This window comes from Phaenicophaeus curvirostris, chromosome 5 (genome assembly GCF_032191515.1).
Source record: "Phaenicophaeus curvirostris isolate KB17595 chromosome 5, BPBGC_Pcur_1.0, whole genome shotgun sequence".
In the NCBI taxonomy this organism is placed as follows: Eukaryota; Metazoa; Chordata; class Aves; order Cuculiformes; family Cuculidae; genus Phaenicophaeus; species Phaenicophaeus curvirostris.
Window position 1 is genome coordinate 36,610,989 of NC_091396.1, and position 19,004 is coordinate 36,629,992.

General features: G+C 36.8%; 1 protein-coding gene across 1 annotated transcript in view; it reads right to left on the minus strand.

Moving 5' to 3' along the window:
* Positions 1 to 6,014: 6,014 nt before the first annotated feature.
* The window catches only part of CDIN1 (CDAN1 interacting nuclease 1), a 127,191-nt gene continuing 114,201 nt past the window's right edge, over positions 6,015 to 19,004 (minus strand). The window contains exons 11-12 of the mRNA XM_069858343.1: positions 8,938 to 9,088; positions 6,015 to 8,166 (exon numbers count right to left, since the gene is read on the minus strand). Of these exons, the coding sequence (XP_069714444.1) occupies positions 8,953 to 9,088 (136 nt within the window). The 3' untranslated portion in view covers positions 6,015 to 8,166; positions 8,938 to 8,952. The remainder of the gene's footprint in view (positions 8,167 to 8,937; positions 9,089 to 19,004) is intronic.

Genomic DNA, 19,004 nt, shown 5'->3' on the forward strand with positions numbered 1-19,004 from the left:
AGTTAGAACTATAAACATGCATCATCAAGTAGTATGTGCATGAAGGAAAAGAATAAGAAGATGAAAAAATGATAAATCTGGGATGAATCTGGATGTGGGCATTATAAAGGGCCCCAGACTAACTAGAAGCCACCAACTTGACTACTGGATGAGAGAAAGGACTACTGGATGAGGGAAAGGCTGTGGATGTGGTCTTCCTGGACTTCAGTAAAGCCATTGACACAGTTTCTTACAGCATTCTGCTTTGGAAACTGTCAGCCTCTGGCCTGGACAAGCGCACACTCTCCTGGGTGGAAAACTGGTTGGATGGCTGGGCCCAGAGAGTGGTGGGAAATGGTGTGAAATCCAGCTGGAGGCCAGTGACAAGTGGGGTTCCCCAGGGCTCAGTGCTGGGTCCAGCCCTGTTCAATGTCTTTATCAATGGCCTGGATGAAGGCATTGAGTGCACCCTTAGCAAGTTTGTGGACATCACTAAGCTGGGTGGAAGTGTTGATCTGCTGGAGGGTAGGGAGGGTCTGCAAAGGGATCTGAACAGGCTGGACCGCTGGGCAGAGTCCAATGGCATGAGGTTTAACAAGGCCAAATGCCGGGTCCTGCACTTGGGGCACAACAACCCTGTGCAGTGCTACAGACTAGGAGAAGTCTGTCTAGAAAACTGCCTGGAGGAGAAGGACCTGGGGGTATTGGTTGACAGCTGACTGAACATGAGCCAGCAGTGTGCCCAGGTGTCCAAGAAGGCCAATGGCATCTTGGCTTGTCTCAGAAACGGCGTGACCAGCAGGTCCAGGGAGGTTATTCTCCCTCTATACTTGGCACTGGTGAGACCACTCCTCGAATCCTGTGTTCAGTTCTGGGCCCCTCACCACAAGAAGGATGTTGAGGCTCTGGAGCGAGTCCAGAGAAGAGCAACGAAACTGGTGAGAGGGCTGGAGAACAGGCCTTATGAGGAGCGGCTGAGAGAGCTGGGGTTGTTTAGCCTGGAGAAGAGGAGGCTGAGGGGTGACCTCATTGCTCTCTACAACTACCTGAAAGGAGGTTGTGGAGAGGAGGGTGCTGGCCTCTTGTCCCAAGTGACAGGGGACAGGACAAGAGGGAATGGCCTCAAGCTCTGCCAGGGGAGGTTCAGGCTGAACATTAGGAATAATTTTTCATGGAAAGAGTCATTGGTCACTGGAACAGGCTGCCCAGGGAGGTGACTGAGTCACCTTCCCTGGAGGTGTTTAAAAGATGGATGGACAAGGTGCAGAGGGGCATGATTTAGTATTTGATAGGAATGACTGGACTCGATGATCCGATGGGTTTTTTCCAACCGGGTGATTCTATGATTCTAACTCGTCATTTGAGGAAATGTATTTGCAAGGACCTTGTACATAAGATACTGTGTTTCTAAAACCAGAACAAAATAACACAGACAAACTAGAAGGGACAAGCGTATAGTAACAAATATGATCACAAAGTTCAAAACTTTTTACAAAACAATGTTGGAAGAGTTTATGGTGGTCAGTTCACAAAGCAATTTTAAAATATGAAAAAGGCCAGAAAAAGGCAGCCACCAGATTTATTCTCAATATTAATTTATAATTGAATGAGATGTATCAGGCTTATAGCAGAAAAATATTTTGGCAAGACATTATAAAATCTTTTTAACTAAGTAAAGATGGGTAGTGGAACGCATTCCCATAGTCTTTCTATGCATCTCCATCATTAGAGTATTTTTAAGAACAGATTAGACACATGTATAAGGTGATCTGTATGGACAGTCTTGCCTCAGAGAAGTAATGAAACTGTATGTCTTGATACCCAAGTGCACCTACAATTTTTTTTCATGATATGTAGCCAGACTATTTCTTCTAAATGTATTTCATCATTTGTATGTAACGCAATGCCAAACACATTAAAATGAGTATGCTTAAAGTGAGCATGGAAACACACTGATTAGACTAATTTTTAGTTTTCCACTCATTATGGAGCTATCATAGTAAGACAGAATATAAAATAATGTGTGGTGTGAATGCTCATCATGGAAAAGCAGAAAAAAAAATATCCATTTGTAGCAGAAAACTTTTTCTGGTAATAAAGCTTGTATTTCCATAGAACTCTTCTACTGAGAATTTGAAAGCGCTTTCAGGAACATTGTTAGCACCCCTGGGGGACTTCACAAGGTGAGACCATGTCTGTGCAGCTTCATGTTGGGGACAAGCCATTAAATGTCCAGTTCAAGTTCTAAAACCCACTGGCTCTCAGCAGGGCCAGGCTCCAGGTGCAGCTCACACCCTCTTCTGTGTCATGCTCTCTCAGCATCACTGTCACCTGCCAACTCCCAGAAATGTCTCTGTGCTTTCACCACCAATTTAACACAGGACACTATCTTATACGACAGGGATAAGTGCTGAGTTACTGCCCTTTCCTGAAGATCTGTACAAACATACCTATAAAAAGCAAGCAAATAACAGGGAAAGGATATCTGCTAATAATTATATTAATAATTATAAGGGTATATTAATATGCTTAATAATTATATATTATACGCTTAATAATTATAAGGGTATATTATATATATTTATATAACTTGTGCATCTATTTATATAAATAAGCACATAAAAAAAGAAAACAATTGTATTCCTTTGACCTAGTCTCCTACGTTCTCTTCTTAGGATAGAAACCCAGGGGCACTTTGTATGTGTATGGCACGCTGGACCAGAAAGGCATCAATCTTGGCAAGAATCTCTCACTGATAGTATTAAATGAATCATATATTGCATGTTTGTGTCTTAATGCTACAGTCATATACGCTGGAAACCTCAATTTGCATAAAGTTTGTAACCTTGACTTGGTGCTTGTTTAGGTATTTTTAAAAATAATTCTTTTATATTGTTATTGTTTGACCATTTTATATCTGTTTTATGTTAATGATGAATATTTGGTACATGCAAATAGTAGTTCCAGTGTGAATGAATTTTTCTCCATGTTCATATTATTTTCATTTAGCAAGTTCTCAAAGGTAAATGCATTACAGTAAATCTGTTAGATGTCTGTATAGTAAAAATGTTTGCCTGGTGGATTCACTTTCTATGAAAGCTTAACTTAGTACTAATATGTCTTGTACTGCCCTTCAACACTGCACTTTGTGGTATCACTGTTAGAGGCAACAGCAAAAAGTACCTACACAATATAGGGGAAAAACCCTCCGAATTCTCAAATAATGAGAATAACCTTAGACACGGATGTTTCTCTGAGAATTAATAACTAGCTGGGGTTAATGGTCACTGGCTTCACCTTAGGCCTTCAATTAATCCCTGAACTTAAATTGTTATTACCTAATTGACTTAGTTTCATTTAATTTTAACATTTCAAAGTGATGTCCCTAAAATCACACTGACAGAGTCACATGGTCTCTGTAGATGTGCACTGACATGGCTTCAATATTGTTACTTCATCTCCAAACACTTGCATTGACATTTCATTTTGTTTTGACATCGCAGTGCCACATCTATGGATCTGCACAAATGACATGCGACTGTTCAGATTAGAGGAAAGCCAGTCCAGGAGCAAAGGCAGACTAATATCTCACAGAGGGACACAATGCCAGCTAAAAGCTTCTATGCAGAATTATTGTTATTATGATGAATGATTGTTATTGCAAACACGATTTGTATGTTTGTAAGGGGAAGTAAGTCAGGTAAAATTCCACTTGAAATCTTCCTGGTTTTCTTAAAAAATCTTTTCATTTAGATCACCTCAAAATACTAGCCTGAAAAATGCACCAGGTAACATATTTAAAAAGGAGTTTTTTGATATTACCGTTTTACACTTATTAGAGGCTGCAAATAAATTATGCAAATCTTATGTGTTCCAATAACATAATATCAACTCAAGTAGATGAATACTGTAATATGCAACTCTAAATTAAGAAATCCTTACAAAAATAAGACATCAAAATGAAGTTGTCTTATCTGGAAAAGTTTTTGAAAAGTCTTTTGAAGTTCTTTGATCCAGCTTTGAAATAATTTTTGTAGATTACTATTGTACGAAATCCATAATTTATAGTAGCTGACCTAAGCTGCTCTTTGTATAACAGCCATATATGAAACAATAGCAGGAAAGTGAAAAACATAAAGGGAACTAAAACTGCTCTGTTTATTATTTAGCTCATAATTACATCTTCCTTATTTAATCTTTTGAATTCTGGCATGTTCTTAATAATACAGGTTCAAATAATATTTACTATACCCAAGAGAGTTAGTTTTGAGTACCACATTTAGACTATCCAAACTTTGTGTAACTTGTGACCTTTCCCTAACCTAAGTGAGGCCTATTTTATACAGATCATACTAGATAGACGGTTTCTCTATAAATGGTGAAGTCACTGCCAAGATCCCATTGTTAGTTAGTTCATTTTTCAGCAGGCACACTTTGGGTTCCTATCACACCACTGTAAAGAGCAAGCCCTTGAGGTTTCTTCTTTTGTCAAGGTAATAAAATGTTTATTTCCAAATAACCTGCAAATCCATAAAAAATGGCCCTTTGTGGCTTAGAATAACATGACAGAAGGCTGCCTGCAAAAAAAAAAAAAATCATAATATTAAATTAATACTTTAGCAGCATTTGTCTTAACATAGTTATAATCATATCCTTGAAACAACAAAAGCATGTTTCTAACAACTGTTATCACTCAGTATTCTCCATCTAATTGCAGAAGATCCTATCAGCAGCTATCACCCAAATAGCAAGACTTTTGTCAGCTGAAGTATAAGGAAAAATTGAGTTCAATTGCGTGTACGTTTTGTTGACCCTTGAGGAGTTGTAATCAACTCTAGTAAACAGGAACAACCTGTAGGACATACAAGTGTTTGTGGTTTGAAAATGATGAGCTAGGCACCTTTTCCCTTCTGAGCCAGTAGATTTTGGCACAGGAGGAAAGCTAAACTTCAACAGACCTTCTTGCAGAAGGGTTGCATGAGCTAGGCAGGAACTCATGGAAAGCAATTTCTCATTAATGAAAGCGACCACTCTAACAGCCAAATTCCTAATATTGTCTATGCCTGTTTCCTAGCAGCACAGATATACTCTTAACCTACTCCTTTGTACAACTCTACTCTCGGTACAGGAGTGATTGTACTGCACTAAAGTTCTTCTCTGTCAACGTTCACAGCCTGCAGAACCTATATTTCAAACAAAGAGAACTGAGAAAAACAACACAATGTTTCTCTGCTGCAAGTCAGTGTGGAAATTTGCTGACAGTCTGCTTGGCACCTAAAGCTGCCATTTAAATGAGAGCAAGAGTAAAATTGCTTGAGATGAGAAAAAAACCCCAAACCATTGCTTGAGATGTGAACTGGAAAAAGAATTCTTCAGATGTAGTATCAGAAACAGAAGCAGGCAGTGGAAAACACAGGATAGATTTTTCAAAGAGGACACGAGCAAATGGGAGGATAGAGAATAAATAAATAAGAAATGGTTAAAAAAGATGGAAAATCAAAAGGGGAGGATATAAAAGGAGATGGTCTTCTGTAGTAGTGTATATGGTGGAGGAATCCAAAAGCAAGCAATAGGAAGAAATTACTTTCTGAATGAGCAGATGTAACAAAATAGGATGAAAATTGTTCATGAACAATCAGTACTATTAACATGATAAAGCAGTAATGAGGTAAGCACAGTAAGACATTTGGACCTTTTTCTTCAGCCTTAGATCATTCTGCCCTGAGCTGGTTTAAGGGAAAAAATATTTAGCTCACATTAATAATGAGTCCTCAGAACATGGGAATGGAAAAAACACGTTTTCTTTTTTTATACTAAAGTGTGACCCGTCACTGCTGTTCCTCCTATACAAGAAGTTTTACTTCCCTGTTCAACACTATTAAATAAATTCCTAAAACTCAGAACAGGCCTTATGATAGTGGTTATAAGAGCAGATGCTTGGCAAGTCTATATATGACAGTGAGACCATCATTCAGTTTTATGTACACTTCTGTTTTCTGGCTTGGCATAATTCATTAGCACACTTTACAGAATACTCCATAAAACTTGATTTGGCTTTAATGTTAAGGTTCTAATGATTACAGCATAGTTTAAGAAAACAAAACCAACAAACAGTCCACAAACAAACAGTAATCTTTCCTCTTTAATATTAAAGTTGATGTTTGCATCCAATAAACAGAGACAAAACAAATATGAAGGTTTTTTCATTATACAAGTAGGAATAACAAAGTAGTCTTAATTTTTTTAGTGCTGTGCTTTCAGCATTTAAAACACTGACACGGGATATTTTTTGTGGTGGCAAAGCTTGTTCGATTGTATCTAAGTAAATCAGTATAGAATGTACACTTTTGTGGCTTATGTCATCCCTACTCTAATAAAAAGATTCTTAAAGCAGACAATATATAAAGATGAAGTCACAGCTTTGATTAAAGACAGCTGTACTACTTCCCAACCTGTTCAGTCACAGCATTAGGTAGAGGAATAAATAAACAAACACAAGCCCAACATGATTTATCTGTGTGTCCTCACATAAATTTGTTTAATGTAAAAACAAATAAAGCAAAGCTTTGATGGAGGTTGACCAGAATTTCCAGCATCTGTGGAGATAAATTTAATTTATTCAAAAGAAAAAGCAGCATTAGTGCATCATGTAAAAGCTGATTTAAATGATTTCATACAACAGAAAGTATAAGCATGAGCTCAAACAAATTCTGTTTGCCCTTAAAACCCATTTCACTCAGATGATCATTACTTATGAATTTTCTACTACAACAATGTTCAGTTATTTCTTTTCTATATTTTTTATATTTCTTATATTTTTTAATATTTTTTATATTTTTTGTATTTTTTATATTTCTTTTCTTTTTTATATTTTTTCTTTTTTATTCTCTTCTTGATTTTACACAGTCCACTAAACTAATCCACAGATAGAAGTCCCAGGGGCAGCAACACCCTAAATGCAGCTTCTCTGTAGCATTGGGCAGGTACACTTTGCAAATTGCGAAGTGTATCTTTACGGGCAGATCCTTAAAGCTGGTCAGGTAAAATAAGCTAAGCACAATTCCTTAAATAGTTGACTATAAATGAGTTACAGGTGTTTGAATATTTTTTTTAATAAATCCTTCAACTATAACACATTCAAACCCATGAAGATACTCTCTATGCAACAACGACGCACTATAGTGGAGCTATACTAACTAATCTCTGCAGTAAGGGACAGAGGACTATGAAGACCGAAGATATCTTTTTTCCTGAAAACTAAATACTCAAAAAGATGAACCCTGTCTGAAAGTTACCAAGAATTGTTAAAGTGAGAACTAAAAATTCAAAATGAAAAGACTGCATATGCATCTGAAAACTATAGCTGAAAAAAATGGAATAGGATTAATACACTTTCTTTTGGCTTAAGGCAAGACTGTAAAAAGCCTGCATGTGATTTTTGAAATCATACAGGCACACAAAGTATCAGCGTGACTGTAAAAAGATGATGAATATGCACCATAATGCTTTAAAGACCCTTTACTTATGGAAGAGGTTATCATCTTGTGCTTTAGGAAAACTGTTATCACACCTTTGATTCTACAAAAGAATCTGTATCTCTGCTTAACTTGTCTGAAAAATCTGAACACACTGAGCATACATGTAAAACTGTCATTGACTTTAAAAATATTTTCCTAAATGCCAGTTAGCAAAGAAAAGAGTATTAAAGAATGCCAAGTCCAGTAAACTGCTATCATTAAGAAACATCTGAGGGCACAAACCTAAGGCCCCATACTGCCCCTTGATTGGCAATGAGGATGGAAATAGAATGAGATTGAACTCCTCAAAACTTCAAGGAGAGCTAACACTCACCTCAATTTACATCTGTTCTCAGTGGTTCCAACCACAGAAAAACATTGATCTTAAAAGTTTATATAAGTACACAGGAAACTTATGCCCCTGTGTGTACTTTATTTGTCTTGTGGAACTGATCCAGTATGAAGAACTGTTTTATCTTTTTTTTTTTACTTCCCTTCTTGAACGCCAGGATGGTAATCTTCTTCAGAAGTAGCCCACATAAAGATCGCCTGCACGTTGTTCTTTTGGACTTCAGTACGCCAGAGAATTGCGTGTTACAGTATCTACAGAGGTCAAGACAGATTCCTTCCTTCAAGTCAGTTAAGAAAAAAATTCCTACATATGGATTCCCTAAGGGAGTGGGGAGGAAAAGACGAAGTTATTTTGGAGTCATTAAACCACTTATAACCACCTCCCCCCCAAACTAACGCCAAACTTCACAGGCACATGCACATAAAAAAATCCTTGCTCTTCACTTCCGTGCTGCTAAAAATCCCCTAACTCAAATTGTTTTTTAATTGTTAACTTGAGAGTCCATTCTTGATTTCAGCAGTCAGTGACAGAACATTTATGCCAATTATTCTTCCAGGATCCAGCTATTTACTGTAACAGCCAGAAATTACATGATCTTGTTTTACCACTTGGGTTTTATGAGCTGTACATTGAATTGCTTGAAGCCTCAGAATAGTGATCTTCACCAATTTTCCACATCAGCATAGGTGTTTCAGTCAGCTCACTAGCACTGAATAAACTTGTATGTGAAACCATAAAAAAGCTGCTTATTTTTAAAGATGACTCTGTAATAGGGATAAGAAGGATAAGAAAGTTGCACCTTTCAGACTAAGCATTTTTGTCTTTGGAATGGTTGAAAAAGCCATCCGGAAGGAAGAAAGATTATGAGAAACTAGCTGTTTGACAGAGACAGAAATGCTGATAATGAGTGAGTTGTGTATGTCTTTTTTGGCTGATCACAACAGAGGTCTGAAGCAAAACAGAAACTCTTGATATGTTTGTGTAAAGAGGCAGTAGCACAAGGGCAGGCAGCAGGAGTTCAGCTGAAGTTCAGGGCAGATGTTGCCATTAGTTTACACTGCAGGAAAGTAAAATTGCTTCTGGATTTACCTCTTCCTCCCAACATCAGCGTTGAGCCATGCTGTGCCTCAGAGTCACAATGTCGGTAGGAAAGCAGTCTTTTAGTAGGATACCGCGTTCACGATTGCAGTCCAGCTCGTCAATAAATCCATACCAGTAGATGACTAATCCAGGGCCAAATCTATCCAGCAAAAAGGAAAACAAACCCGTGTGAGCGTGCTAGCTGAACTTTAATGCCCCACCTCTGTGATTCCAACACAAGTAAATCTGTTAATTTAATTGCAAAACCGCAGAAAGTATTTGACCTCCATTTAATTTTCAAATTTTAACCAATGTTGAATTGATTAATATATGTCATTTATACCTGATTCCATGAATGAAAATGCTATTTAGAGACTCAAACAATCTACATTGGAGTTTTGTTTATACCTTTGAATACTCTGTACGTATCAGTAAAAACCCACCTGTACCTTAAATAACATTTAGTAACTTTGATACACACAGAAGTCTCTCTTGCCATGTACTCTGCTTTTTCAGATTTGGATGTGCAAGTATTAAAAATACAAGTCTCAGTTCCTGCAAATTATAATGCCATGAAGATAACAAATCCTTAAAATCTAATCTCTACAATGGACTATTAGTCAGGTAATTATTAACAAAAAGCACAATTCAGAAAGAAACAGAAAGTTTCTGCTGTAATGTCTCTGAAATGTGCCTCGGGAATTCCTCAGATATTGCTAACTCTGACTGATCCCCACTAGGCAGTCTCAGGAAGTAGCCCCATGGACTATTTTACCCATCAGGAAGTTCAGACCTTCAGGCTGGGTTCATAAAGAAGTAATCACTATCAATCACTGTGTACTGCGATATGTTTTGCACATCAGTTTCACATTTTTCCTACTGAGAGCACTTAATTAAAGGGCAGCACTACTTTTGGTGTAGTGCTGCAAGAATTTTACAGCGAAATCATAAATTATGAATGTTGGGTTAGTAAAAGGATGTCTAAAAACAGAACTGCTTTCTGTAGTCTAACATTACAGCAGTCTGTACAACATTAGGCCAAAAAGCTTTTTCTTTCCTTGATTTATTATATGCTGTAGTGAACTTGCCAAAAACAACAGTGCAGGATGAGCTGTTAGATACTGTCTGCACAAGAAAAAGTTCAATAGAATGTCATGTAATGGTTCATATGCGGAGCTATGCTCAGGACTCAAGCAATACGGTAGCCGATTTTTGTTTATGTTTAATTATAACAAAAATGTGTTGGGGGGTGCACAATAACCTAAATGTCCACTTAGCAGACAATACAAGCACTCAAAAGTATGGGTAGTGCCATACTAGCTTCATTAGGGTAGTTTCTTCCCAACACTGGAGGGAAAACTCTATTTGATATGTTCCCGTAATGGAACAGGCATCAAAGGAAGAAGAAACCCCCGTGGCTTCCTCCTGCAGTTTCAATTAGATACGGTAGTGTTTTGTCCCAAAATGCTGCATAGCATTGCAACATTTCAGTTTATGGCTACTACTCTTCATCCTAGAAGTGGCCACAGTTTAGTGGCAAAGCAAATTATCCCTCAGCACAGCTGAAACAACTCTGGTAAAAAGTGCTTTTTACAAATGAAAGGTGATGTTTGAAACTGGAAAGGTTAAAACTCTGACAAATCTAGCTATGCTAGCGAATGTATTCATACCTGTTTAGCATTGAATAAAGCACAGACTAAACTGTGGCTCATATGGAAGGACGATGCTGCCAACACCCTATGCCTAGTTTTCTCTGGCTGGCCAGGAGCTTCAGCCTCTACAGTCTCTAAGGACTTCTCTCCACCTTCCTTTGCTTAAGTTCATGTGGGACCAAGATGTACGTGACCTCACTATTCAACCAAGGCCAGCTAGCCTAGCCACAGGAAGAAGCAAATGGCAAGTGCAGCCAAGGACTGATGCTCACTTTGGAGAGAGGCAGTAATTTGCTGATGCAAGATGGGCCTACTTTTGTTATTTCACAAATATCTATTCACCCACCAACCCCACAAAAAAAAAAGAAAAAAAAAAAAAAAAAAGGGATAATTGGGTGGTGATGTACTTGTGTACTAACCAGAGTTGTTTAAAAAGTAAAAAAACCTCAGAAGGCAGGGAGCAGGGCTTACATTTCTAATGCAATTCTTACATTTCTTTATGCAAGGCAGAAGCTATGAAATGTACACAAATACTTACTGATTTTGAGCGTACGTGCCAGGTAAAATCTGGATGCTAATAAGCAGCTGCTCAATCCAAGTTTTGAAGGGCTCATTTCGCTCTGTGTGTCAGTCTGAATCCCCTGTCCACCATATAATGCATGGGGTACCATGCTTAAGTAATTTGTTAACTTATTCTTTGAAATCGTAATTTTTAATAGAATTAATATTTCAAAACTCCTTAACAGGTTAATCTATGTCTCTCTAGCAGATCTTCACAGCTCAAGCACAATCTTTCAGGAATATTTTGTGCTTAAAAAATAATGTTCAGAAATGCAAGATTTGATGATAAAATTTATGTACAAGAACATCTGCATACTGTTAATTACATCTCAAAGTACATCTTTAGCATGAAAACATCCATCAATCCTGCTTCTGATTGTGTTATTATGGCAAAACCATTTGCCCTGTGCTGCCTAGGTTGCGCTTTTTTCCGCTATATTATGTCATTACTTCTATTACAGCTCGATATCACAGAACCCATATGTAGGATCACATAAAAAACATACCATACTTTTGTTTAAAAACACTTAAGTGCAGTACTTAAGACCAAAATTAACTTCTTGGCACATTAAGCATTTGCCACTGACTATCAGGAACTCCTGCTGCTAAGTGCTAATTTCTCTCTCATTAACACCCAGAGCTGGCAAATCACAAACAATGCCACTGGTTAATTACTGCTGCCTTAATTTGAAAAGACACTTAACCTTTTTGTGTAAGGAGATGAGGTAGGGAAGCATAACCTAGAAGTAAGATCTATTGTCTTTAATTCTACTCCTTCCAAAGCGCAGATATGGCACCATGAAGAACAAAACCCAATGTTGTGAATTAGAAACTAAAGCTACATTTTTATGTCTGCATCAGTCATAATATTCAATAAGTTAGTGACTAACCCTGGTTTACACAGAAGACTAAATTAAAATGAGAGAATGCTTACTTAGTATTGCTATAGAAAAGGGACTCATTTAGTATGTCTGAGAGAACAAAAGTTTTAATGTATCAAATGGTTCTAGATATGGCATGCAGTATAGGCCAGGTTATTCTATTTCATACAAAAGACAAACTGGAGAAAGTTTAAGATGAAAATGAAGATCAGCCGTAGAATGTTACATACTATGGACTCCTATAGATTTTGTTCTAGCTCAGAAAAATGGTATAAATCCCTAAAATGTGCTTAACTTGTATTTTTCCTCTCCTGTCTTTAGTTTCTGAAAATCTTAGGTGTGAAGGAAGGTGGGCAAAAGTTACACAAAACTGTAGTTTTATCTACTCCAGTGAAACTATTGATTTAAAACTTTAGTTTTACCTGGAATTTCTTTTTAAAACTGACAAGAAATCCAACTAACTAAGGTTTGGTTAATTCCATGCAGTAAAAACCATAATAAATAGGAAATACAAAGGAACACTTTCTTCAGACTATAATAAACACAGCAAGTGAAAATTGTCCACACAAGTTGCATTAGTTTACTTAAAAATCAACCAATAAATATGTAGTTATCATTACATAAATCCTGGTTTAGTCATTGTCTTGTTTTGATATTAGAAGTTGTGACTACAAGGCAGTTAAACCCAATGCAGCTACTCGTGAGTGCAGGGTCAGAGAGCCAGAAGTGCCAAAAAGGAGGCAGACAGGCTTATGACCTCATGGCATGGCAAAAATCGAGCAGGATTACTAAAGCCTACAGATTAGTTTAGGCCTAATTTAGGCTTGATATAGTAGACTAAATTTTGTCTAAGTACTAAAGGCAGCAGACATTCTTTTTTTAAAAAACCAGCCGAAAGATTTGATCTAGATGTTTGACACAGTAAAATATAGGTTGGGTATAATTAAACATTAAGGCCTCAAGAGGGCTTTAGATAAAACTTATGTCTGATCATACTACTGTAAAGTCAGCTTTGCACTAATTCAATTACATAAGCCAAGGGATGACTTAAGAAATAAAAGGCAAAGCAAAAAACTGAGTAATATGTGAATTTGGATTTAACTTGCCCTCCAGTTGAACCAGTTCTGTGCTAGAAAAGAAAAAAGACTTTTATTTATTTATCAAAGTGGCCTAGTAGGGTCACACATATTCAACTTCACTTCAAGGGAAACTACTTTCTAGCAATGTCTTTTCTTCTGGAATGTCTGTGTGGGGTCCATACTAGCTTCTAAGGATTTGCCTAGACACGTGGCTGTTGTGAGTGAAAAAATCCTTGTATGTGGTTTTATGAAAAATGCATTTTCAATACACTGCTCAATACTGAGCAGAAATGTAAAACATCTTGCAGTTGCTTTAAAGTAAATGTTCACTTTATTTATTCTTAGTCTGTTTGTTATAGATAGGTTGTATGCATCTCAGCATGTAAATAATTTTAATTCCAAGAGACTCTTATAATGAAGTGCTGGCATACGAATGATTATTTCTAATATGCATATATTTAAGCAAATATTTTATCAAACAGATTTAGATGAGTATTTCTCTCATACAAAATCATAACTGTCTACCTGGTAGGTAATTTTAATTATGAAGGTCACATTTGAACATGTGTTTGAAGGACTGCTTTCTGGTCCTTCGCTTTATAATGTCAGATCATCAACAGTGCCAACTAAAAAGCTGGCTTTGTTTCCTTGTTTTTCTTTTTTAAATATCAACCATTACCACTTGTACATCACTACTTATTTCCAGGGAAAAGGGAATTACAAAAAAATCACAAAAAAATTGTTACAGACTAAGTCAATTTATTAACATTGTTTCTGAGAATCACAGTTGTGAGTAAACTGGTTTTATTTCTAGTACTCTTAAACCCCAAAGATCTAATAATTAAGCACCTCTATAATAGCAAAAAAGTTTACTGTTTAAAGACTCAGAAACTTATTTTAGTGTACTTGTAGAAGTCCCATTTGTGTCAGTGGAAGGAATTTAGATATTGGCAGAGCTAGGCTAGTAGGCAGCAACTACAGACCACATTTTCAAGTAAGGTCATTGGCATAAGTCAGCCAACTTCCTTACGTCTAGACCAGTTTACTACTGCTGATGACACAGCATTATATATCTTGGCAAACATTTAATAGCTGCTGCTCAGAAACTGACTTTGATTAGCAAGAAATTTTCCATTTAAACAGTTACCACAAGCCTAGTTCCAAATAGTTTATAACAAGGTATTTCTGCTACTCTTCATTTATATAGAGTTTTAAAATCAAATAAAGGTACTTTTGCATTGAAAAAACTCTGAATGCAATTTGAGGAAAACTGTGGGGTTTTATTAACCCTGTCACTTTTTAAATTCTCCACACAACTTTTGTGATGCAGTGACACACACACACACACACACACACACACACACACAGATTTAAGCAAAAGATGCATTCAAGGCATTTCACAGCACCATTTCTTTGACTTCACCGAATCTGGCAGAAAGAAAGAAAGAAAAAAAGAAAAATCCAGTACTTGGTAAAAGCAAATAACTGAATGATATTTTTTGCTCTAAAAATCTGATCCTTGACCTGTAACTCAATATTTTTGAGTTACATACACAATATTTTTGGGATCAGTTCTCTTAAGCTACTTAATATTGTCTTACTGCAGTAATAACTCTGCAAAAATACATTTACTTGCAAATGTGGCTCAAGAAAAAGTTTAACAAGTTCTGATCACATACTTTTCAAGATAATAGGAAATGTTCCCATGGCACTAGCAGGCACTATATCAAGCCTTACATGGAGAAGTTAGCAGCATATTATGTCTCAAGAATCCAGGCATCCCATTTATGCTTCTTAAGGTAAAATTAAGCAAGTAAAACCTAATCTGCTTTAAGCTTTGATGTTACCACAGTAGTTGGGGAAGTCTTATTTTTACTGGAGACAAGGAAAAAAATTTAAGCCTATTAATATCCTATGAGACCCCAGTTTCCAGGAGGTTTTGATTCAAGAGTGGGAATTTCTTTTGGGCTGAGAAAGGCTGGCATTTCCATGAATGTCAGAAATTAATGTAATATTCAGTTGATGTGGAAGTTAGGGTTGTCAGGTGAAAAAATGGGGGATGGAAATTACTCTAAGGCCTATGTCTCTACAGCCACACCTCTTGGATATGATTAAATCTTACCGAGCTATTTTTTTAACACTAGCTGTATTTTATCTCTGCAATGAGACTGTTAAGGCATCAATCAAATAGCACCGTTTCATCAGGCTTATAATATGATCTAATTGCTTTTGGCATTTGGAGGAATAAAAACAAATCAAGTCATATTTATGCAGATTCAAGACCATTTAAAATATTTCAGAATTTTGCATTGTATAGTTTAAAAATGCATATTAATAGAATGCACCAAAAACTGTACAAGTCACTGTCATTAAATATTGTAAGTACAATATAACTTTTAACTGCAAAATACATTTTTAATAAACAAACTGTCGAAACACATTATTCACTTACACTTATTCATTCAGATCTGAGTACTGTTCTCCAGGCAAATAAAGGATTTTTATAATCCTCAATGACAAGTTAGGGGTTTTTAAAAATATAGTTCTCATGGAAATTAACTTTTAAAAGCTATGATTAAATAACATTAAGGTTACACTGATTTACAAGGATCAAAGCTTTCTAAGTGAAGACTGATGCAGTGAGTGAGAAAGAAAACACATACTGGCTCAAGGCAGCTTGTCATTAAGACAAGAGAGCTTTGAGTGAACTTTGAATTTTTAAGATTTGTTGTCCTAACTTTTATTGAAGCATATTATTTTGTTGTTTTTTTAATAGCATTCCAGATGCTTATCTCTCAGAGTGACTGTGTCTACAACAGGTTTTTTTCAGTCTCAGCATCTTCAAAATCAGGTAGATGCTTTGCACATCAGACTGCAAGGTTTTGTGCTGTAATAGAGACTATATTTGCCTCTTATGCCTGCACTGCAGGATTGGGTAGATGTACTGAAAATTGATCATGCTACTCACACCAGTATTTTAGAAAAGAAATTGCTAATCCTTATACAATCCTTATACTGGATTGTTTCATGGAAATTATAGCCAAAGTTGCCACTGGCTTTAGTGGAGATCACTTGGTTATGCATTTTGGAAAACATTTAAGCCACCTGGGAAGTCAGTTCCAGTATTGACCTAAAAGAGATAATAGACTGTTTGGGTACCTTAGTTGGTAATTTGGAGATAGGTCCAAGTTTCCCTGAAACACAAGGATCTTGCATCACTTAACCACCTCAATACAAGGCAAAGGGATTTCAGGCACCCTGCATGATAGGGATAACTAAGCAAAAGAAGCTCAACCAAAATTCTTCTCCCAAGTGACAGGGGATAGGACAAGAGGGAATGGCCTCAAGCTCTGCCAGGGGAGATTTAGGCTGGACATTAGGAAAAAATTCTTCACAGAAAGGGTCACTGGGCACTGGAACAGGCTGCCCAGGGAGGTGGTTCATTCACCTTCCCTGGAGGTGTTTAAGGCACGGGTGGACGAGGTGCTAAGGGGCATGGTTTAGTGTTTGATAGGAATGGTTGGATTCGATGATCCGGTGGGTCTCTTCCAACCGGGTTATTCTATGATTCTATGAAAAAAAATCTGAAAGGCATAATATAAGATAGCATTCTACATCTTCTTTTTCAGAAGTTTTACAAAATCCTTTGATGAAAGTATTGGCTGTTGCATCTACCTTTTTTTTAATAATTTGTTTTACTGTACGTCTAAAAATGCATTAATGTGTTCCTATTCAAAGCAGCAACACTCTTCTTTCCTGCAACATGCAATTTGATGATGAGTTTACTAAAGTTATGCTACTTCTATTTAAGTTGTGGTACATGTATTTACCAGTTAAGACACTGCAAGTATGTTGCTGGTTTTGAAAAGGCAGTTGTTCACATTACAGAATAATTCTATATATTGTCATTAGAAGCAACACTCAACATTTTCTGATTAAACCCAGGCAAAGAATGGTGCTTCCTGAGGTACTTGTTTATTACTCAGTTTCCCTGAGAAAATATTATACCATTAATTCTGTCTCCAGAGACTTTTGATGCAAGGTTGCCATTGTTTGATTCTGCACATCTGAAGCTGTGGATCCATGTTGAGAGGAGTTACTGAGGTTATTTCAAACATTATGTTAAACTCACAGCAGTCCTCCCAAAGGAATGCTTGGCTGCAAACTACCACTTATCCCAGGTGACAGATAACATGACAAAAGCTTTTGAGTACAGTTAGATTGAAGTCCAGGCAGCCATAAGTGCTGGTCAACTCATGTTGCCATTAGGTGATTAATAGTTGTTTATTTTTAGGGCTGGAAGTAACAAGCCATCCTAAGGCCAGTGCAAGATGATATCTGAATAACCTGTGAGTGCCTCCTAGTTTGCAGCAATCCTTTCTTTCTGTGCAGCTGTTTATCTGGTGACAGTGCTTGCTGGAGTGATAGGATATGCCAAAAGTGCATTTAACAGAGGAGGCAGAACTGCTCTCACAGCAATTGATTTTTGTTTAATAATTTTGGTAAAATAGAATGGAGCTAATTGGAAAAGTTGTTCAGCAAATTTTGATAGTAAAAATATTGATAAATAAATGCACTGTATACCTGTGTTTAGCATTTGCTGAGTATAAATCTTGGAGCCAGTACTAAAGCTATCTCAAGACATTTTGAATGAATTATTAGACAATTCTGCATCTCCAAATCCTTATATACAAATTTACAATAAAAAACCCCAATGTAACAGATGAAATAACAAATTGACGACAGTTCATTTGTGCTTCCAACTTCCCAGATCAGAGAATTAGTCCAAGATAGGATAGTAAATCACACTGAGTATCTTTACACAGTGTTGCTTAGCAGTTAACTGCCAAACACACTGTTCTGCATAACCAACAGGCAGAAACAGTTTATGTGTGATGCTATACTTAAATTTACTGCCTCTCAAAGTGTAAGTCACCTATCTGTATTAAGTAGGGAACAAATGAAAAAGAAAGTACTATCTCTGCTGTCCATTGCTGTGGTACATGATGCCAAACTAGAAGGAAGGCAAACACCTCCTCTGATCTAGAATATTGATGGCACCTTTGCTGGCAAACTTTAATTGTGCTTGGCATTCACTTCTCATGCCTTAGGCTCTTTGGCTTGTCTCCCAGTTGATAAAGGTACCCAGTGTTTGCACAATCTGAGTTAACCCTGCCTCACTTCATATTTGAAAATAACTTTGTTTTCAGTTGTTACTTGGGAAAGGAGTCTACCCTGAGATGTGAAAGTCTTATGTAGCAACGTGTATCACCTGCAAAATATCCCGTCTTTCAGAAGAGTGTAAAAACATTTCACATAGTGAAAGGTAGAGACTCATCCAGAGACTTTAGGAAACCACCAAGGCAATTTGTAGAATTGTTATATTCATTATTAGATCAAAGAATAACTGGGGATGTGCAAAGAAATATTTCCTCTTTTTGCCTTCTGTCTCCTTCACTATTTACACATACACAGAGGGCTCTACTGCATGTACCTTCTGAAAAATTCATAATGCTCTTTAGATTTATTTACAAGTTATTTGTTCTGTCTTAGTATAAACCAACACTATAAACAATTTCATTTCAACTTCTTTTGCTTACTATGCCCTGAATCTTTCCGGACTCACTGCTAAGGTATGGAATTCTGTTCAAGAGTAAGATGTTGCCATGTAAGTGAACCTAGAAGGAGGGAGAGGAAGAATCAGAGGAAAATGCTGTTGCTTGTGAAGGTTTAAAAGCAATATCAGATCAGTCAGATAGCCAGTCACATATTATCATCTATGTCTGATGAGAATTGAGCCAGAAGTCTGCAACACAACAAAATCACATTAGTATGAATATGTTCCCTCACATAATTATAAGAATATGTTGAAAATAGTGGAAGGCAAGTTGGACTCTGTATTC